Source organism: Canis lupus, chromosome 24 (genome assembly GCF_011100685.1).
Source record: "Canis lupus familiaris isolate Mischka breed German Shepherd chromosome 24, alternate assembly UU_Cfam_GSD_1.0, whole genome shotgun sequence".
NCBI classification, from domain to species: domain Eukaryota; kingdom Metazoa; phylum Chordata; class Mammalia; order Carnivora; family Canidae; genus Canis; species Canis lupus.
Genome location: NC_049245.1, coordinates 45,233,101 through 45,255,056, shown reverse-complemented (window position 1 = coordinate 45,255,056; position 21,956 = coordinate 45,233,101). Strand labels below are relative to the sequence as shown.

The 21,956-nt window shown below is 34.7% G+C and overlaps 1 protein-coding gene across 10 annotated transcripts in view; it reads left to right on the top strand.

The window, feature by feature from the left end:
* SYCP2 (synaptonemal complex protein 2) overlaps positions 1-21,956 on the top strand; it is an 80,169-nt gene that overhangs the window by 44,251 nt on the left and 13,962 nt on the right. For 8 of the 10 annotated variants that reach the window (XM_038572763.1, XM_038572765.1, XM_038572770.1 and 5 more), the window contains exons 18-30: positions 1,676-1,775; positions 2,631-2,788; positions 4,575-4,650; positions 4,948-5,005; positions 5,608-5,741; positions 5,897-6,330; positions 14,527-14,654; positions 15,437-15,473; positions 17,939-18,009; positions 18,096-18,153; positions 18,673-18,728; positions 19,160-19,217; positions 19,674-19,842. In XM_038572763.1, coding sequence (XP_038428691.1) covers positions 1,676-1,775; positions 2,631-2,788; positions 4,575-4,650; positions 4,948-5,005; positions 5,608-5,741; positions 5,897-6,330; positions 14,527-14,654; positions 15,437-15,473; positions 17,939-18,009; positions 18,096-18,153; positions 18,673-18,728; positions 19,160-19,217; positions 19,674-19,842 — 1,537 coding nt within the window. Of the gene's footprint in view, positions 1-1,675; positions 1,776-2,630; positions 2,789-4,574; positions 4,651-4,947; positions 5,008-5,607; positions 5,742-5,896; positions 6,331-14,526; positions 14,655-15,436; positions 15,474-17,938; positions 18,010-18,095; positions 18,154-18,672; positions 18,729-19,159; positions 19,218-19,673; positions 19,843-21,956 lie in introns of those variants that run through there. The other 2 variants (XM_038572764.1, XR_005378084.1) reach the window with 2 other exon arrangements.

The window sequence follows — 21,956 nt, the reverse complement described above, 5'->3', positions numbered from 1 at the left end:
TTGGTGTCTGTTGTTTGTCCTTTTTTTTTACCCTTCCTCATTTCAAGTGCCCTTACATTTGCGAGTCTTGATTAATTTTCACTTTTCTTCATGGATGTTTTCCTATTTTTATTTTTACTAATCTCTCACCTTTAGGCAACTGTAACTACTTTCATAGGCTTTTCCACACATTTTGGCATACTGATGTTAATATTTTTTACCTCATTAGTCTTGTATCCTTAATTAAGTGAAAAATGCCATCTTCTGTTTTCCTTAGACAAATTATAAAAGCCATTTTCTATGTCTTTATATCAGAATCATAAATTGAGTACTTATTTAAAATTCTGATTCTTAGGACTCCCACCTTTAATTTATTGAGTCATAAACTCTAGAAAAGATCTCTGAGAAACAGTGCACTGTCATTAAATACTCACTGTGCTTTTGTTTAGGATTGAAGCATTTATATGAATAGGTAATTTTCCAAGTCCCATTCACTATGCCACTAGGAACTGTCATTTCTTGACTAATCCATTGGTTTGGTAGTTTGTTTTCTGGTTAATCATAGAATTCCCCATTTTCCTCTCCTTTCCACCTTTCCTCCACACCCCATTTACAGACCTATTAAAAACTCCTGCAGTATTTTTTTCTTAGTCTTAGGGACAGATGCCTTTTGAAAAACAGCGCTCTTCTGCCTCTACAGTTTGTCATCATCTATACCTTTCCATGGGGTCCTCTGAAACTCCTGTCCCTGTAGCCCCAGCCTCTGCCTGTCTGCTTCTGTTCATCTCTTGAATAAAGTTAGGAAATGCACATCTTTACTGGAACCACTAGCTCATATGCTGCTGAGTCTCTGAATTCCTGTAGCCACTTTTTACTCTAAGGTTACTTTAGTCTTCACAGAATATTAATATAGTTTTAAAAATGTGTGGAATTTTTGAAGAATGCTAAACATTATGAAAGCATTCACACATTTACATAAATATATATCCAAACATCATACACTGAAATAGAATAAGAAACTGAGCCATTGGTTATAGATATACTATCAATAAAATATTTGCAGCTTGTTTATAAGGGGGCTATATTTCATTTGTCTGGATATACTATAAATACTTTTTAAAACAACATTCCTAGGATGCCTGGGTGATCCTGGAGTCCCGGGATCAAGTCCCACATTGGGCTCCCTGCATGGAGTCTGCTTCTCCATCTGCCTATGTCTCTGCCTCTCTCTCTGTGTCTCTCATGAATAAATAAATAAAAATCTAAAAAAATGAAAAAATTAAAAATGAAATAAGGAATGTTTTGGCTGCCTATTCAATACCAAATATTAGGGTAAAATATCTTATGTCAGCCTTAAAAAACAGAAATTTATGGATATCATGTTGTTTATAAAATACCATGTATCAGAGGTGCCTGCAGGGCACAGTCATTGAACATCCAAATCTTGATTTTTGGCCCAGGTAGTGATCGATCCTGGGATCGAGACCCGCACATGGGGGTCTGTGCTCAGTATGGAATCTGCTTATCCCTCTCTCTCTGCTCCTCCCCCTGCTCATGCTCACTCTCTCCATCTGTCTCTGAAGTAAATGAATAAAATCTTTAAAAACATACCATTTATATTTTGTGTGCAGACAGAGTAAAATGTTATGGAGATGATAGAATGTGTGTTTACTGTGGCTGCTTCTTGTGGTTTCAGATAATTACTCCTGGCAAAAGAAAAATGTCTGAAGCATCAATGATTGTTCCTGGTGCAGATAGATACACTGTGAGAAGTCCAATACTTTTAACCAATACCTGTAAGTTTTGTAGTCTTAAAAGACTTCTAATAAACATTATATTTTTAAAACAGGCATTTTTTAATTCAGATATTTGGGCATAATTTACCTAGGTGATAAGGTGGGAACATAGAAATTAAGATACGAACCACAGATGTCTTCTACTTGTCAAGAAATTTCAAATTTTTTAGAAAGGTATATTCGTTATTAACATATAAACATTATTTAAAGTATTAATACACAGCATTAATAATTTATTACAATTTAAGTGGGAGTCAGCTGCCACATAGTGGATAAAACATTGAATTAATCAGGACGCATGGGCTTATTTCTCCACCCCCAGATGTATACTTTGTACAGATTATCCCCCAGATAAGTGTAGAACCAGTTCTCTTTTTATAAAATGGAACTAAAGTGGCTATCTCAAGTTGTTTAGAAGACTAAATAAAAACTCTTCATTCAATAAGGAATATTGTGAAATATTTAGGCAGTGCCTGATACATACTAAGGGCTAAATACAAATTAAAAAATGCTATATGCTAGCTGCTATAAAACACAGTCTTATTTGGCCTTTATGACAATTTAAATGTGACCTTCTGTTCCCCTAATCCAGTTGCCTACTGGGCAGTTGTCTCATGTCCAGTAGGCTTCACAATGAATTCATCTTTCCATCCTCCCTGCCAATGTTTTGTCCATTTCTTACCTTGTAAATGGCATCTGTATCTACTTACTCATTTAAACCAGAAACCTGGGACCCATCCTTGCACCTCCATTTTTTACCTTCTTCATCTGAAAAGTATCTTTTTCATCTCAAGAATCTCAGTATGTAATTCTAGAAGCCCTATAAATACAGCAGTCCTCTGTCCTCCTTGTTAGCAGCACCCCGAAGAGGAAGAACTAAACCACCGCTGCAAATGACGAGTTCTGCAGAAAAACCCGTTACTCCTAAAATGTCGGAAGGTCAAGTGGGCAATGCCGTATCTCTTATATCTAGACCATCTGAAGAAAGAAATAGTGGAGATAATACAGACAAAGTAACTTTACTTTGAAAACATTTTTAAAAATTAATTTTATTAAGTTTTTGTAGAAATACAGATTGAGCTAACTTCTTTTGTAAGCAGTGAGTGCCTCACTTTGTTTAAAGTATCACCATTAAATGTGTTTATTGTTCCTTAAAGTCAGTTCCTTCTGACAAGACTCATTTATTGTGCTAACAGTAAAATTTAGGAATATCCATTCAGTATAACTGATTTGTATATTCAGTAGGAGAAATGGACTTGTCATCACTGTTTAATTATACAAGTTAGTGTCTTCTAGAAATGTAAAATACAAGTGGACTTTGTCCTTAATTATCTCAAAGTCTAGTGTGGAAATTAGGCAGATTAATAAGATAATTATAATATTGTATAAATGTTCCCAGATTGTACTTATAGGATACAGTAGGAACCTAGGGGAGGGGAAGGTGCCGAACACCAGAGCTGGAGGGGAGGGTGAAGACCAGGGGATGCTCTTTAAAGAGATGGAAAGTGAGTTGATATTTTTGAAGGGTTGATAAAGGTTAATCAAATGGACATCAAGGAGAAGGGCATTCATTCAGGTAGTCGAAGGGACAGAGCAGAGAATAGCTAAGAGAAAGTTATTTCCTGAAGAGATAGAGGAGGTAGCCCGAGATACAGATAAGTTTATAGATAAGAAACGCCTAATAGCTTTTGTTTTCTCTAAAGTGTGAGGCGGGAACATGGTGAATTTGTCTTGGTGATATGCTGAAGTAAAGGGCTCAGGGCCATGTAAAGACTTGAAACAGCTGCTATGAGATAATAGGGATAAGTAAAGGGTAATGAAGAATAAGTAAAGGTGTTAGGCAAGATTGAAGGCCCTTTCAATTTAAGACTGAATTTTATTATGGCATCAGTTCAGGAAGAAATATATGCAGCAGCTTTGTTGTTACAGTAAAAAAGAATTGGTGGATTTGAAAAAATGAAATGGTTATGTGGCCAAAGGATGAATGGTGCAAGAGTTGAAGATACTTTTAAAAAGAGTCAAAAGTAACTGTTCACATTATGCAGCTAAGTGTTCCTTATCAGGGCACTGTTGTTCAGTGGTATGACGTGGTCCTGAGTGTGGTGGGATGGTGGCCATTCCAGGCTTGTGCTTGCTTGTTCCTGTCAGGGGAGCCCTTCTGTCATTGTGATATCAACATGTACCTGCACACTTCCTTGTGGCTCCCACACACACACCCTGGGAGATACCCACTGGCCAGACCAAGTAGGGAAGACACTGGACAGGGCGCAGGTTCTTAGCCTGGAGGGCATATGTTTCTGAAAGCATTGGCAGATTGTTATTGGATCTGGGTACGTGTGTTATCTGTGGCTGTGAAAAGAGGGAAGCTTAGCGGCAGCAAGAGGTTACCTGTTCAGTGGCCAAAACTTTACAGAATCATTAAATATTCTAGAATTCCCAACTCTTGTGTGTATATTAGTGAAAAGACAGAATAGATGCAGGCTGTGCGATCAGCTTCAGTAAGAGATGTGCCACAGCAACGCTAGAAATTGTCAGTTACAAGTGAGAATGGAATGACTGACTAGCTGTGGATGGGACCTGCCTTGTCTGCAGTGAAAATCATTTTCTTGTGTTTTAGGATAAGCAAGCAGTATTTTGGAACAGGCATAACCTTTATGAAACAACAGACATACTACCCAGCTTTTAATAGCAAGGCAAATTATTTTAAAAGTTTTAAACTTCAATACTCTTGACTTTTAAGTTGTTTTCGTTTAATGCCTTGATTTAAATTTACATTACCGTGTCTCCTATGTGTTATAGCATATTGAAACTGCTAAAGTTGTAGAGAAGACAAAAAGTAAGGACACTGAATTCCCAAACCAAAGTATTAGTAATAGTAAGTACCTTTTTGGTTGCATTTTACTTTCTCTTAAAAATATATATACACTTCATATTTCCTTTAACTTCGCTGGCTTTCATTGATTTAAAAAAGAAAGATTTATAATGAATGTGTTTGGCTTTAGAAAGAAACTTAGAGGTTATGAGGAAATAGAATACAGCCTCTATCTCCAAGAAGATCAGTCTCTGCATCCTAATATGTGAATCTTGACTAATTTCTCTACCAACTCCCATTTTACCCTGCCAACTGCACAGGGTAAAAATTGAAAGTGCTATAATTTTTGTTTTTATTTAGATGATCTGCAGGATATTGATCCTGATTCCCAGGCAGTAGGAAAAAAAAAAAAACCTGTGTAAGTATGAAGAAAACTATCAGTTAATATATATTAATATTGTTTTTACATAAGTGTAATAAATTTAAAAGAAAAAGGTCTTATATTCTTAGAATGTCATACTGGCTGTAGCACTGATCAGCTCAAGTATTACTATGATTGCTCAATCGGAGAGTCTGTGCTTTTTTCATAGCCACCAACGTAACTCTTTTCCAAGTTGGGAGACTTCAGTCTTTTTCATTTTAAAATGAATGAGAATTTTAAAATAATAAAGTATGAGTGCTTGAGAATAAAGTGTGAGGAATTTAACCTAATTTAAATACACAGTGGATCAGGTAAGATATGTGAGCTCTATTTAAGTAGATATTGAATAATAGCAACAATGTAACATTTTTAATAATAGTTTTTAATCTGATCAATTACATAGTAAATTTTAACTTTCATAATGACTTACATAAATATTTTCAGACTTGACTAATAATAAATTGCATTCAATAAATATTGACTCAATAAAAAATCAAGGTCTCATGTCAGAAATCATAGAAATGATTCAGAAATCATAGAAATCAAACATATAAAACTAATGTTTTATAGTATATTAAGCAAGTTATTTTATTTTCCAGGTTACCTGGTGTTTTGTACAATATCTGTGGAAATAAAATGCCCTCCAAATGGTCATGCTGGACACCTGTAACAAATATTAATCTATGTAATAGCCAAAGAGCAGGTGCTTCATCAGGAGACACATTCAGTCAAGGTGAAATATGGTTTTCTCGGTATATAATAGTAGCTCAGAGAAATACTCATTTCCTGAAATGTCTAATAAATATCTTTGATTTTAACAAGTATATGTATTACTGGTTTATTAATTTAATAAGCATTGATTTTATTTTTATTTTATTTTTCCACTAGGTATTATCCACCAAAAACATATGAAACAAAAGTCACCCTCGTCAATATCTGAGGATAATTCTGAAGAAACAGAAAAGGTGCAATATAAGAAAAAAACACAGCAAAACAAAATAGAGAAAGCAGAAGTGGGAGTTTGCAAAAGAGACACTCAACAGCAACTAAATAATCTTAAACATTCGGAGCAGAAAAATACTGAAAACACCAAGCAAAGGGATTGGCATATTGAATCTGAAACTACTTTTAAATCAGTTCTCCTAAATAAGACAGTTGAAGAATCTCTGATCTATAGGAAGAAATACATACTGTCAAAAGATGTGAATACTGCCATTTGTGATAAAAACCCTTCTCCTAGGAAAAATGTGAAAAGTCACCGAAAATCAGGGAAAAAAATAACATCTGAACTTAATTCCTGGGATTTGAGACAAAAAAAAATGGTGAGCTTTCAGTGTGTTTGCTTTTTGTGTACCTATGATTTGCCTATCTGATAACATAAGGCAGTGAAAGAAGCTTCACGAATTGCTGCAGATTTAACATTTGTGAGACCTTGTTCTTTAAGTGTCCACTCTGACAGTGCCTCCTGAACTCCCTGACCTCATCCTAGGTCTGCCCCCCACCACCACCACAGACCCAGTGCCCAGGGTGTAGGGCAGGCTTGCAAACTGGGGTAGCATGAATGCACCTGCAGCTCCTTGTATCCTCCTGATGGCTTCTTCTATTCTGTCCCTCAGATGCTTTGAGCATGTATAGAGAACTATCTGTGGCTCTCCTGTGCTTACTTTTCTTTTAAGAAATGGTTATTTTTGTCTATTTTTTCCCTGTTTTAACCAATTAGAGCGTAAAGACTATGTTTTAATCATCATTTGTTTTCCTGCATGGCCTACCTCAATTTTGAACATAGTAGCATCTGAAACCATTTCTTTGATTATTGCACTGGAGTTTGACAAGTTTTTTTCAAAGAAGAAGAAAAAATCTAGGTGGAGTACAGGAGACTATTTTCTACTGTCCTATTGCTCATCCCCACTGGAGCTCTTACCACCTCCTTCAGATGAATCATCTGTAGGATATCTCTAGGACAGCTTTAGCTAGTGTGCACTGTACTTTAGACTGAAAGTTTACTTTTTGTAGCAGTTATCATAAATCCTTTATTTTGTCATTGCTATCAAGATGCAGGTTAAGAAAACTTTTAAATTAGAATACATTCCACTGCCAGTAATAGAATCTGTTTTTCATTGTTCCTTAGAGGATCCAGGTATTATATAGGCATCTATTTTCATGTATCTTCCAGAGTGATATTAACACCTGGATAGCCAAATGTCTAGAGTTGATGTAAATGTTCGTCTTGATATACAGATTAAATACTTAATAGATAATTTGCAGTTATTGTTTATAATCAGACATTATTTCATTTGTCTTGACCAGCCTTATTATTTTGTCTCTAACCTGCAACTCACTTCCTGTGCCTTATTTGGCTACTTACTGTCTTCTTTAACCAAATACTTCTGGGTCATTTTTTTCTTGTTTCTTAGTATGCTATTCTTCCTTCTAGTCTTAGCTGCCATTTAGTTCTTCAGATGCAGGGGAAGTAGGTTCTTTTTGTCTAAATGGCGATCTGTTCTTCAATTTTTATTTTAAACTGCTTTCTTTGGAATTTATAATTATTCCACAGAATTTCCCTGAGCTAGTCATTCATTTTTTCCTGGGAGTATGGAAACTGATCATCTCTTCTAAACTGTGCCCTGATTTTTTGAAATCCAACTTCCTGTTTCCAAAAGGTCTCTTCAGTCTTTCATAGTGTGGCACCCTGGGTTATTATTATGCAGGATTTCCTGGCACTGGCACTCATGATACTCTTCAAAGATAGTTATCTGATTCTGCTCCCTGTTCACTGGGTTAACCCAGAGAAACAGAACCTCTGCAGCTCAGCAGTACAGATTTCCCAAGTTGGTTCCTGTTATGCTGGAACTTCTTAACTCACACACTCACTATTTTAGAGGAGGTTCATTTTTGCTACATTTTTATCAAGCCAAAGTAATCTCAAGAAGAGACAGTAAGTAGTAACTTATGATCTATTACATATAAAAACATGAACTTAAAAATGATCAAAATAGGGCACCTGGGTGGCTCAGTCAGTTAAGCATCCTACTCTTGATTTCCGCTCAGGTCATGATCTCAGTCAGGGTCATGAGATTGAACTCTGCATCACACTCTGTGCTGGATGTGGAGCCCGCTTGACGTTTTTTCTCTCTTTCCCTCTCACTTACTTGTTCTCTGGCTCTCTCACTTAAAAAAAAAAGATTAAAATAGTAAATGTTATTTTTCTATTATGTTTTACTATAATTTTAAAAAATGCCTGATTCCCATAAAAAAGATAAAACTAATGACTAGAGTCAGGAGAACGCATAATCTTTGGAGTATTGTAAGGAGTGTTCTCTTAGCCAAATTACCTAAAATTATGCAGATGATAATTCTTTATAGTCCTTCCATTATTATTAACTAAAGTCTATAGTTCAGATTAGAGTTCACTCTTTGCGTTGTATACTATACATGTTTTGACAGGTATATAGCAACATGTATCTTCCATTATATTATCATACATAATAGTTTTACTGCTTTAAAATTCCCCTGTGCTCCTTACCCCCTCACACTCCTGGCAATCACTGATTTTTTTACTGTCTCCGTAGTTATGCCTTTTCCAGAATATCATAGAGTTGGAACTGTATAGTACATAGTCCTTTCAGATTGGCTTCTTTTACTTAGCAATTGCAATGACTTTTCATGGCCTAATAGCTCATTTCTTTTTACCACTAAATAATATTCCATTATATGCATGTGCCAAGATTTGTTTACCTATTCACCTTTGAAAGAACATCTCAGTTGGTTCTGTGATTTGACAGTTATGAGTAAAGCTTCTGTAAACATTCATTGTGCAGATTTTATGTGGACATAAGCTTCCAACTCATTTGGGGAAATACCAAGGAGCATGATTGCTGGATCATGGATCATATTAGTTTTGTGAAAAACTGCCTGTTTTCTGGAAGTGGAAAAACGTGGCTGTACCATTTTTGCATTCTGAGCAACAGATGAGAAGGTTCTTGTTGATCTACATCCTTGCCAATATTGAATGTTGTCATTGTCTTGGATTTTAGCTGTTCTTAGTGGTATCTTGTTGTTTTAATTTACAGTTCCCTAATGACATATGAATTTGAGCATCTTTTAATATTTTTATTTACCATCTGTATGTCGTCTTTGGTGAGTTGTTGACGCAGATTTTTTGCTCTTTTTTATTGTCGAATATTAACAGTTGTTTCTATAATTTAGATAGAAGCATGGCATGCTTTATTTCACTTCATAGATAACTGTGTTTTTTATGAATTGAAGGTTTGTGGCAGCCCTGTATTGAGCAAGTATAGTGATGCCATTTTTCCAACAGCATTTGCTGACTTTATGTCTCTATCACATTTTGCTAATTTTCATAATATTTTAAAGTTTTTTATTATTATTAGTTATGGTGATCTGTGGTCAGTGTTCTTTGATGTTACTATTATAGTTGTTTTGAGGCACCATGACTGCACCCAGGTAAGATGGCAAACTTAATACATGGGTGTTTTCTGACTGCTCCACCAACTGGCCATTCCCCTGTCTCTGTCCTTCTCCTTAGGCCTCCCTATACCCTGAGACATAACAATATTGAGATTAGACCAGTTAATAATCCTACAGTGGTCTCTAAGTGTTCAAGTGAAAGGGAGAGTCCCATGTCTCTCATTTTAAGTCAGAAGCTAAAAATGATTAAGCTTTATGAAGAAATCATGGAAAAAGCTGAGATAAGCAAAAAGCTTGATCTCTTGTGAAACAGCTTTATTACTGATCTGGAGGAGGCTTGAGTGGCCTATATAGAAGCTCAAACTAGCCACAAAATTCTCTTAAGCCAAAGCCTATTTAAGAGCAAAGCCCTAACTCTCTTCAATTTTATGAAGGTTGAGGTAAAGAAGCTGTAGAAGAAAAGTCTGAAGCTAGCAGAGGTTCATGAAGTTTAAGGAAAGAAGCCATCTCCATAACATAAAAATGCAAGGTGAAGCAGCAAGTTACCCAGAAGATTTAGCTAAGATAATTAATGAAGGTGGCTAGACTAAACAGATTTTCAGTGTAGACAAGATAACCATATATTGGAAGAAGGTGCCATCTAGGACTTCCAGAGGTAGGGAGAAGTCCATGCCTGGCATCAGAGCCTCAGAGGACTCTCTTATTAGGAGCTAATGCAGCTGGTGACTGTAAGTTGGAACCAGTGTTCATTTACCATCCTGAAAATCCTAGGGCCCTTAAGAATTGTGCTAAATCTACTCTGCCTGAGATTTATAAATGGAACAGCAAACAGATGTGACAGCACATCTGTTTATAACATGGTTTGCTGAATATTTTAAACCCACTGTTGAGACCTGCTCAGAAAAAAAAAAAGATTCCTTTTAAAATATTACTTCTCACTGACAATGCACCTGATCATTCAAGCGCTTTGATTGAGATGTACAATGATTTCAGACCTGCTAACACAGCATCCACTCTGCAGCCCATGGATCAAAGAGTAATTTCTACTTTCATGTCTTACTATTTAAGAAATACATTTCATAAGGCTCTAGCTGCCATACATAGTGATTCCTCTGATGGATCTGGGCAAACTAAATTGAAAACCTCTGGAAACGATTCACCATTCTAGATGCCATTAAGAAAATTTGTGAAGGGGGTCCCCAGGTGACTCAGTTAAGCATCCAACTCTTTGATTTCAGCTCAGGTCATGATCTCTGAGGGTCATTAGGTTGAGCCCCGCATCAAGCTTCATGCTGGGCATAGAGCCTACTTAGGATTCTCTCTCTCCCTCCTTCTCTCAAAGAAAAGAATGTTTATGATTCCTGGAAAGAGGTCAAAATATCAACATTAGCAGGAATTTGGAAGAGTTAATTCCAGCCTTCATGGATGACTTTGATAGGTTCAAGACTTCAGTGGAAGAAGTAGCTACAGGTGTGGTGTAAACAGCAGGAGAACTAGAATTAGAAGTGGAGCCTGAACATGGGACTAAATTCCTGGGATCTCATGATAAAACTTTAATGGATGAGGAGCTGCTTTTATGGATGAGCAAAAACCATGGTTTCTTGAGATGGAATCTACTCATGGTGGAAATGCTGTGAAGACTGACAACAAAGAATTTAGAATATTACATAAACTTAGTTGATAAAGCATAGGCAGGGTTTGAGAGGCTTGACTTCAGTTTTGAAGGACGTTCTCGTGTCGATAAAATACTATCAAATAGCATTGCATGCTACACAGAAATCATTCATGAAAGGGACAGTCATTCTGGCACATTTCATTGTCTTATAAGAAATTGCCACAGCCACCCCAGCCTTCAGTAACCACCACCCTGATCAGTAAGCAGCCATCAAGGTTGAGGCAAGACTCTACAAGCAAAAAGATTATAATCTGCTGAAAACTCAGATGATTAGCATTTTTAGCATTAAAGTATTTTTAATTAACATATGTACTTTGTTTTTCTTTTTTTTATTTATTTTTGTTTATTTATGATACACATAGAGAGAGAGAGGCAGAGACACAGGCAGAGGGAGAAGCAGGCTCCATGCCAGGAGCCCGACGTGGGACTCGATCCCAGGTCTCCAGGATCGCACCCTGGGCCAAAGGCAGGCGCTAAACCGCTGAGCCACCCAGGGATCCCCATGTACTTTGTTTTTCAAGACATAATTCTATTGTGCATTTACTAGACTACAGTATAGAGTAAGCATAACTTTTATATGCACTGGGAAACCCAAGTTCATTTAACTCACTTTAATGTATTATTTGCTTTATCACTGTGCTATAGAACCAATGTGGTGTGTCTGTACAGGTCATTTATCAGATATGTGTTTTACAAATATTTTCTTTCTATGGAGCATCTTTTTATCTTCCAAACAGTGTCTTTCACAGAAGTTTTTATTTTTAATGAAGTTCTACTTACCAATTTTGTCTTTCATGGATTGTGCTTTTGGTGTTATACGTAAAAAGGCATTGCCAAACTTAAGGTCACCTAGATTTTCTCCTATGTTATCTTCTAGGAGTTTTATTGCATTTTACTTTTAGACTTATGATCTCTTTTGAGTTAATTTTGTGAAGGGTTTAAGATTTGTGTCTAAATTTGTTTGTTGGTGTTTTTTTTTTTAAATATGTGGATGTCCAGTTATTCTATCATCATTTGTTGAAAAGACTCCTTTCTCCATTACATTGCCTTTGCTCTTTTACTAAAGATCAGGTGACTGTATTTATGAAGGCTTATTTCTGGGCTTCCTGTTTACTTTCTGTTTTATTGTATTATTTGTCCATTTCACGAATACCACCCTATATTGATTATTGTATCTTTTTAGTAAATCTTAATGTAAGGTAGTGTCAGTCTTCCAACTGCGTTTTTCAATATTGTATTGGCTATTCTGGGTCTCTTGCTTCTCCATGTACACTGTAGAATCATTTTTATTTATTGATATCCATAAAATAACTTGCTGGGACTTGATTGTAATTACATTGAATCTGTAGATCAAGTTAGGAAGAACTGACATCTTGACAATATTGAGCTTCCTATCCATGAACATGGAATTTCCTTCCATTTATTTAGTCTCTGATTTTCTTCATTAGTCATGTATAGATCTTGTACATGTTTTGTTAGATTTATACCTAAGTATTTCCTTTTGCGGAGTACTAATGCAAATGAAATGTAATTTTAAACTTGTTCATTACTAGATTATAAGAAAGCAATCAACTTTTGTATAGTAACCTTATATCCTTCAGCAGTGCTATCACAATTGCCTTTTAGTTCCAGGAGTATTTTTGTTGATTTTTTTGAGATTTTTTTCTACATAGACAATGATGTCGTGTAGACAGTTTTATTTCTGTCTAAAACTGTCATCAAAAACCCTTTTATTTCTTCCGATTCTGTATACCATTTATTTCTTCTCTTGTCTTACTGCATTCCTAGAACTTCTGGTTTGATGATGAATAGGAGTGGTGAGAGTAGGCATCTTACCCTTGTTTCTGATCTTGGTGGGAAAACATGTAATTTCTTTCCATTAAGTATGATATTAGCTATAATTTTGTTTTTTGGAAGATGTTCATTTTTAAAAAAATATTTATTTATTTATTTATTTACTTACTTACTTACTTACTTACTTATTTACAAGAGACACAGAGAGAGAGAGGCAGAGACATGCAGAGGGAGAGGCAGGCTCCCTGCAGGGAGCCCCATGAGGAACTCGATCCCAGGACTGGGATCTCGACCTGAGCCAAAAGCAGATGCTCAACCACTGAGCCACCCAGGCATCCCTGTAAGATTTTCTTTTATCAAGCTGAAGACATTCATCTGTCTTCCTAGTTTTCTAAGAATTGTTATCATGAAGGGGTATTGGGTTTTGTTACATGCTTTTCACGTATCTATATTAATTGTGTGATTTTTCTTTAGCCTATTGGTATGATGCATTGTTAATTGATTTTCAAATGTTGAATCAGACTTGCATATCTTGAATAAATACCATTTAGTTATGGTATATAGTCCTTTTTTATACATCATTGAATAAAATTTGCTAATGTCTTGTTGATTTTTGTATCTATGTTCGTGAGAGATACTGGTCTGTAATTTTCTTGTAATATCTTTGATTTTGGTGGAAAGATGACACTAGCTTCATTGAGTTAGGAATTATTCCCTCTGCTTTGGTCTTCTGGACAATTGTAGAAAATTGATATGATTCTTCCTTAAGTATTTGGTAGAACTTACCAGTAAACCCATCTGGAGCCTGGTGCTTTCTGTTTTAGAAGGTATTAATTAGGGGATCCCTGGGTGGCTCAGCGGTTTGGCGCCTGCCTTTGGTCCAGGGCGTGATCCTGGAGTTCCGGGATTGAGTCCCACGTCAGGCTCCCGGCATGGAGCCTGCTTCTCCCTCCTTCTGTGTCTCTGCCCCCCACCCCCCGTGTGTCTATCATAAATAAATAAATAAATCTTAAAAAAAGAAGGTATTAATTATGGATTCAATTTCTCTAATAGATGTAGGCCTATTTAGGTGATCCATTTCTCCTTATATGAGTTTTGGCAGATTTTGCCTTTTCAGGAATTGGCCCATTTTATTTTGGTTATCAAATTTGTGGGCATTGAATTGTTCATATTCCTTTATCAGCCTTTTAATGTCCATAAGAGTGACAGCCTCTGTTTCATTTTTGATAGTAGTAATTTCTGTCTTTTCTCTCTCTCTCTCTCTCTTTCTTTTTTTTTTTTTTTTTTTTTTTTACCTTAGCTAACCTGGTTAAAGATGTATTGATTTTAATGATCTTTTCAAAGACTCACCTTTTAGTTGCTTTCAGTTTTTAATATGATTTATTTTTCCATGGATAGAAACTTTTATTTTGATCTCTGCAGAGCACTCTGCACCATTCTGTATGTTAGGTCTTATCCTGTGTTGTTTAATGTCTAACAAAGCCCAGACTTAGTAAATAATTTCTTACCTACTTTATGGTTCTTTTTAGTTATATAGAGAACCAGATTTTTCTTAAATATTCCTTTATTTCCTTTGAAAGTTAACTGGTAGAGTCTTCAGGTAATTTCTAAATTGTTTCAGAGAGAAAAGTCAAAAGAGAAAGGATTTACTGATGCAGCAGAATCCTTGATAAACCAAATTAATAAGAGATACAAAACGAAGGATAACATACAGTCTACAAGAAAATTCAAGGAGTCTCTGATTGACAGGTATGTTCTTAAATTTTCAACATAAATATTTTTCTGACAGGTACAGCTAAATTATTTTACAATTTTAAGAAGGTAAGTTTTGAACATCTTCAAATAATACAGCTTTCCAGTAGAGAACACCTAGTTACTTATTTACTTTTATAAATAGTAGCTGTTTAAATTATTTAGGAAGGGAACTCAATTTGAAATTAGTCATTGAAGTATGTGATTAATTTTATAAAGTATCAAAAATACCGTATTGATACAGCATACCATTTCATAAATAAATCTTTAGGATATAGACATTTTAGGATTTTCTTTATTGAGCCTAGTGATGAGTAAAACTAAATAAATTTAAATATATTGCTTAATGAAATGTGAAATTTAAATTAGCTGAAATGAGTTACTTTTATATAGAAAATACACATTTTTTTGTTTGCAGTCTTTCTGAAGGTTAGTTCTTACTGCAAAATATTTCTTTACAGATTGGTGATTAATTCATATTTAAATTAATTCTGGCCTTATAAGACACAAAACAATTATTCTCTTGGCAGAACCATTCATTTCCAATTGCTTGGCACTTCCTACTGCATGAATGATGCAGCTTATTAACAGTTAGTGTTGCTATTTACCAGGAGTAAAGTTGCACAAGTATCAGGCTAGTGTTGTCACATTTCATTTATTTATAGCATATTGAATGTAAACTTAGTGACCCAAATGTTTTACCTTATATACAGTGGCTTTTATGAAGAACATTCTGATATTGAATTGTTTTTTTAATTTTAACAAAACCTTTCTTATAGTGGTTTTTCAAGCAAATGTGATCTACAGCTCAGCAAGGTAGGTTTCGTTTATTTAATTATACCAAATGTATAGTCACACTATATATTTGACTGTAAACATAAGATAGAATCGCAATACAGGATGGAACTAATGTTTTCAGCATGTTGATAAATGGATTAAGCAATCAACAAGTTTAGTGGCAAGTACTCAAAGTAGTCCTCTTTCTGTTCTACTTTTCAAAAAAAATAAAAAGCTTTATTTCTATATGTGAGTGAGATCTTTTCATTTTTTGGTACCTGATTCAAAAAATGTTTATCTTCATTTTTTTCCTAGTAATCCCATCTCTTCTAACAATAAGATCCTTCTTAAGTCTCTTTTTTTGTTTAAAAAGATTACTGTTTATTCAGACTTAAAATATCAATTCTCTTTGATTTATTCCTCATAATTACTTTCTATCTATTTAGTTTCAAGTTTTGAGGTTCACTTTCTGTACATTACTCTTAAATCTCCCCTCTTCTGCCCATGTGACTCCTTTTTCCTAGTTTGAGTTCTAATTTATAATCCTTGGATTATTGCAGAAGCTTTTATGTAATTCTTTTTGCCTCTAGTATTTCTCTTGCCAATCTGGCCTTCTATTCAGGACCAGCTTTTTTTTCTTTAAAGCACAGAGCTTCAGTCATGTCATTCTGTTGTTCAGATTCCTTCTTTGGTCCCTTTTGCTCAGGCTGGCTTCCTAGTCCCTTTGAAAGTCTGTTTTTATTTCCTAGTATTAGCTCCCTACGCAGGTCTCCTTTAGCCGAAGCAGAAGAACTTGAGATTCCCTGAAGTGTCTTTCCTAAGTGTTTATTCTCTTTTTTCTTCTACTCTTTGGAAAAAACTTTGAACTGGGTCAGTGTACTCTCACACTCTTTTCTGGTCCTCAAAACTTGATTCCTCCTTGCCAGTCTCACTTCAATCTGCCACCTTTTTGAAAACTTCCACAGTGTCCTGACTCAAAATCCAAATGGGCAAGAATTCTGAATCTATGCCCTGATTTCTTTGTTTTTTGTTTTTTTTTTTTTGTTTAAAGATTTTATTTTATTTATTATATATAGAGAGAGCACAAGCAGGGAGAATGGCAGAGAGAGCGGTAGCCCAACAAGCGGCTTGATCCTAGGACTCTGGGATCATGACCTGAACCCAGGGCAGATACTCAACCAACTGAGCCACTCAGGAGTCCCCAACACCAATTTCTTTGTACCATTTCTTGATATTTTACTCACTCTTGCAGTTTTTTTTTTCTCTCCTGTGTCTTCTGTTAGACTCTGTTTAGAATCATCTTTGTACCCTGTATAACACTTTTGCTCCCTTTTATATCTTTTTTAATATTTTGGCTTATTTTTTGTTTCTTCTGCAATACCTAGCACATGCTAGCATGCAGTAGATGAATTGAACAGATGTATGTAAACACTGGTAAAAATCATACTGGAAAGGATAAGATAAGTGACAGAAGAGTAATATATTGAGGGATAAACTTTTTGAAATAATACAAATAATTATATGTAAAATAGTCAAATACATAATACAATTAAATATGAATAACTAAAATGAATAGTTTTAATATTTCCAACTTATTAAATAGACATCAGAGTATTTCTTTCAATAATTGTTTAGTGATATTAATAGTGATTTTACATAAACCTTAGTCGTTCCCGGGGATCCCTGGGTGGCGCAGCGGTTTGGCGCCTGCCTTTGGCCCAGGGCGCGATCCTGGAGACCCGGGATCGAGTCCCACATCGAGTCCCACGTCGGGCTCCCGGTGCATGGAGCCTGTTTCTCCCTCTGCCTGTGTCTCTGCCTCTCTCTCTCTCTCTCTCTCTGTGTGACTATCATAAATAAGTAAAAATTAAAAAAAAAAAAAAAAACAAAAAACGTAGTCGTTCCCAAAGTTTTTCTATCTAAGACTTTAAAGCAAATGAGTCTGGGAAAAAAAGAAGCATGCTTGTTTTGTGATTCTAAAATCACTAAGGTTCAGCTTGTAGGATACCTGTGTAGAGTAATGCCAGTGCATTTTAAAGATATAAGGATATTATATTTTATATATAATTTATAGTACTTTCAAATTATATTCTTCATAAAGTCTTTAAAATTTTTAAGTGTAAATATTTAATACTTTTATACAGTTTACATTAAGAAAATAGTTACAGATGTAAAACATGAGTAGGAACAAGTAGAAAATAAATGAAAATATGGGGATCCCTGGGTGACTCAGCGATTTAGCGCCTGTCTTCCGCCCAGGGCGTGATCCTGGAGTCCTGGGATGGAGTCCCCACTTCGGGCTCCCTGCATGGAGCCTGCTTCTCCCTCTGCCTGTGTCTCTGTCTGTCTGTCTGTCTCTCTCTCTGTCTCGGTCTCTCATGAATAAATAAATAAAAATCTAAAAAACTAAAAAAATATATGAAAATAAAAATTGCATATGTTTTTTGTTTGCCAAGTATACTAATGTACAAGTTTGAAAGTTATACAGACTTTTTTGTGTTTAGGAAAAGGTTCAGAAAAAAAGTTACAGACAACTGAAGACTACTTTTGTTAATGTTACTTCTGAATGCCAATTGTGAGTAATTTTTCATAGATCTTAGTTTTCTTCATATTTGAAAATTTATTATATATTGGAGTTAATATTTCTCTTTATTTTTACAGGAATGATGTTTATAATTTTAACTTGAATGGAGCTGATGAGCCTATTATAAAACTTGGAGTAAGCTAGAAATCAGTGGTTTTTTATTTAATTATTCAGCATTTATTTTGTATTTACCATAGAGTTATTACAGTGTATGTTTTTTGGTTTCCGTTCTCTTGTAGATATGCTTTAAAATATTTTTAAATGTTTCAAAATTTATTTGGCACCAACTTAGGTACATTTGGTTTCCTTTCAAATCCTTTGGACTAAAGTAGTGAAAAATGAGTAATTGAGGCATGGGGGTACTGACACTACTACATCAAGAAAATCCCTTTCCTTCTCGATATGAGAAATTTAAAAACATTTACTCTAGTTTTTCTCTTGCCAATCCATCATTCTATTCAGTACCAGCTTTTTTTTAAAGTATATTTTATAATAGTGGCTTTCTTCTTAAATATAAAAATATTTAGTTAATTTTATTGATGCATCTTATGAAAGGAAGTAATAGACACTAGATTTTATATGTTTATTTTTAAAATTTTTGTTTACCTCAATTCAACACTAAGAAAAATGTTTTAATGTTTATTCACAATATAGATCCAGGAATTTCAAGCTACAGCTACAGAAGCCCGTGTGGATAATTCAATAAAATTGTAGGTGTTTTTATTAGAATTAGATGAATCAAACTAAAATAAACTTACTCTTTTTCTTCAATATTTCCTCCCAGTTTGTTTGAGAGTTTTTAACAAATGAGAAGAATGAATAAAAATGCTACTGGCATGATTACCCCATTATATTTCTAATATTTCAGCCTTTGTTTCTAAAATAAATTTGCAAATTCCATGCTCTTTTATATTAGTTGTGTCTCTTAGATGATAAAGTTGAAAGGACTTAGTCCTTTCATCTGACCTTGTTATTTTCATAATTAACTGATGTCAGAGAGCATAAGCAACTTGGCCAGAATTACATAGTGAATTTAGTAAAAGAGTAAGGCTGAAGACCCAGGTCTAACTGTCCAGTGCATGTTACCTTAAGAGAACAAATAATTAAAGTTAATTAAAATTAATGCATATTTTTGTTTAAGGATAGGTTTAAGGAATCATGATGAACTTGAAACTTCTCTCAAAACAAAAGATAAAAAAGTGAGTTATGATATCAGTATATCTATTAAAAACAGTATTTTAAAAATAATTTTCCAATGTGAAAGATGATCACAGATCTAGAAAACAAAATTATTTGGACTTTTTTTTCTTCTGTGAGATTATCCATGGGCCCCCTATGACTTTGTCATGGTCTCTGAGCTGTTTGTGATCATCTAGAAATAGAAGATATGACAGTTTTAGTTATTTTCTTTGATGACATTAACTTATGTCTCTGTGGGAGTAGGCAGTTTTAAAACAACAGAATATGAATCTCAGTCCCTGATCTGGATTTCTGAGTGACTTTCTAGATATGTTTTCGTTAATGCTAGGTAGATTAGTATGCCAAAAAATTAAGTTTTTCTGTTGCCTGGGGTTGTTTTTTGGCTTAACTTACCTTGCATAGTATATAATGAGACATGTTTCTTCATCTATTACAAGGATTTTTTTTTTTTATAGACTGTAACAGACCCTAAAAACAAAAATCTCTTTAGTGATACTGACACTGAATACGTATGTGATGACAGCAAGACTGATGTTAGCTGGCTAAAGGAACCAAAATCAAAACCACAGCTAATAGACTATAGCAGAAATAAAAATGTGAAGAAACATAAAAGTGGGAAACCAAGTAAGAAATCACTTTTTAGAGAAATATTGCAACTGATTTTACCATTTAAACTACATGAAATGCTTTGTTGGTTGATAAGTATATTTGTACATGTAGTTAGTGTTTATAACTACATAGCCTTATGAATAGAAAAAGAAGAGCAAATACACCACACTACAGATGTTTTGTTTTTTCATTTTATTATTTTTAGTAATGTAGTTATAGATAAATTTCTTTTTTACTGAGATCTTAAGAGACACAAAATATGATTTTCCTATTCTTTGGTTCATGCATACTCTAATTGCTGGTCTTCTAATGGCCTACTGTTACTCACTTATTTAGCAATTACTGTGAATGATGAATTATTAAGCACTCATGAAACCAGTACTCTAAGCAAAAATCAAATCTTGGACATCTATTTCCTGTCGCACCCAGCACATGATTTTTAGGAATTCACATAGAATTCATATAAAGATATATTGTAAGGAAAACAATTTTCTTGGAGAAATATTTTTGCCTATATCTTCCACAGAATGTCTTCTCAGCATATGGCTTCTACTTCATCTAGTGACTCTCTTAAAATAATTGAACAAGAGTTTGAGGTATAGGTTTTTGGCTAGACATACTGGCCATTTTCCTAGATGGTTTACAAAACACAAAAATTTTATATATTCCTTTTTTAAAAGACAACATAACTCTGAACTTTTAAATTGATATGTATTTTAAGGGAATCAGCTTTTTTGTCAGGATAAAAATAACCAGTTGTAACCTTTGTGCATATGTTGGGGGGAGTTGGGTGATGGCTTAAACAGAAGTAAAAATAGAAATGTGGAAATGAAGTTTGGCATGTGTTCATAAATGAGGCTGAATCTTGAAATAGATGAAGAAGAGAAGTAGCAGGATAATCATCTATAAAAGAGGCAGAAGTCTGAAAGAGCATCATGTGCTAGTGCAGGGAGTGCAGTACTGGGGTAGTTGGAGCACAGATCAGACTTGTGGGAAGATGCTGAAAGATGTACTGCATCTGGTCACGTTCCTGGACTTCGAAGCAGTGTTTTATAAGCCAAGGAGAAACATGATATGAATCACATGCTCTCAGAGAGTTTACAGTCATTTGTAACATAGGGTAGGTGATCAGAAATCTTGAGACCATTCAAGATTAGAATACTGTCATCAGTAAATACTTCAAAAACTAAACTACTGAGTCAGGGCATCTGGGTAACTCAGTCAGTTAAGTGCCTGCCTTTGGTTTAGGTCATGATCCTGGAGTCCTGGGATTAAGCTCTGGTTTGGGCTCCCCACTGAGCAGGGAGCTTGCTTCTTGCCCTCCCTCTGTCCCTACCCCTTGCTCAGCTCACTCTCTCACGCTTTCTGTTTCTCTCTCTCAAATAAATCTTTAAAATAAAATAAAATAAAATAAAATTGATCTTCTGAGTGAATTGTTTAAATGGCTGAATGATCACAAGACCATATGTAGGATCTGGGTTATTGCTAGGATTGGAAGACCTTTTTCCCAGAACTTCCTTGCTTCCTTGGTTTGGGTAATCCCATTTCTTAGGCTTCAGAGAATATTTAGAAAGTTATTTGTGCTTGAAAGGCAAAAAAGGGATAGAAACTAAAGCTTCTCTCAGTAATATGGATGAATCTTAGAAACAATGGTGAAAAATAAAGCAAATCATAGAATATTACATATGAATGAGATGATACTCTCTTCAAAGTTCATTGTATTGTTTTGGAATACTTATCTGGGAGGTAAAACTTTCTTTTTTAAGATCAAGTGAATGAGAAATAATTCAGGATAATGAAGATATTCCCTTTTGGCAGAGGGGATATTGACCATCATACAGAGTACACATAAATAGATACATCATTATTCATAATTCAGCTCTTAAATTGAATGGTAGATTCATATAGGTGTTTGACTTTATAGATTATGTTATGTATTCTCCTGCATGTTTAAGAAGTTTTAGGATGTAAAGAATATGAAAGGAAATTGGCAATTTGTATCCTACCAAACACTATAAAATTATCAATGTCAGTTTAGCCTCAAATCATCTTGAAATTTAAATTTTTGAATGAGTTTAAAGATGTATTTATTCTTGGTGTTATGATTTTAACTTTTTTTAAAAGATTTT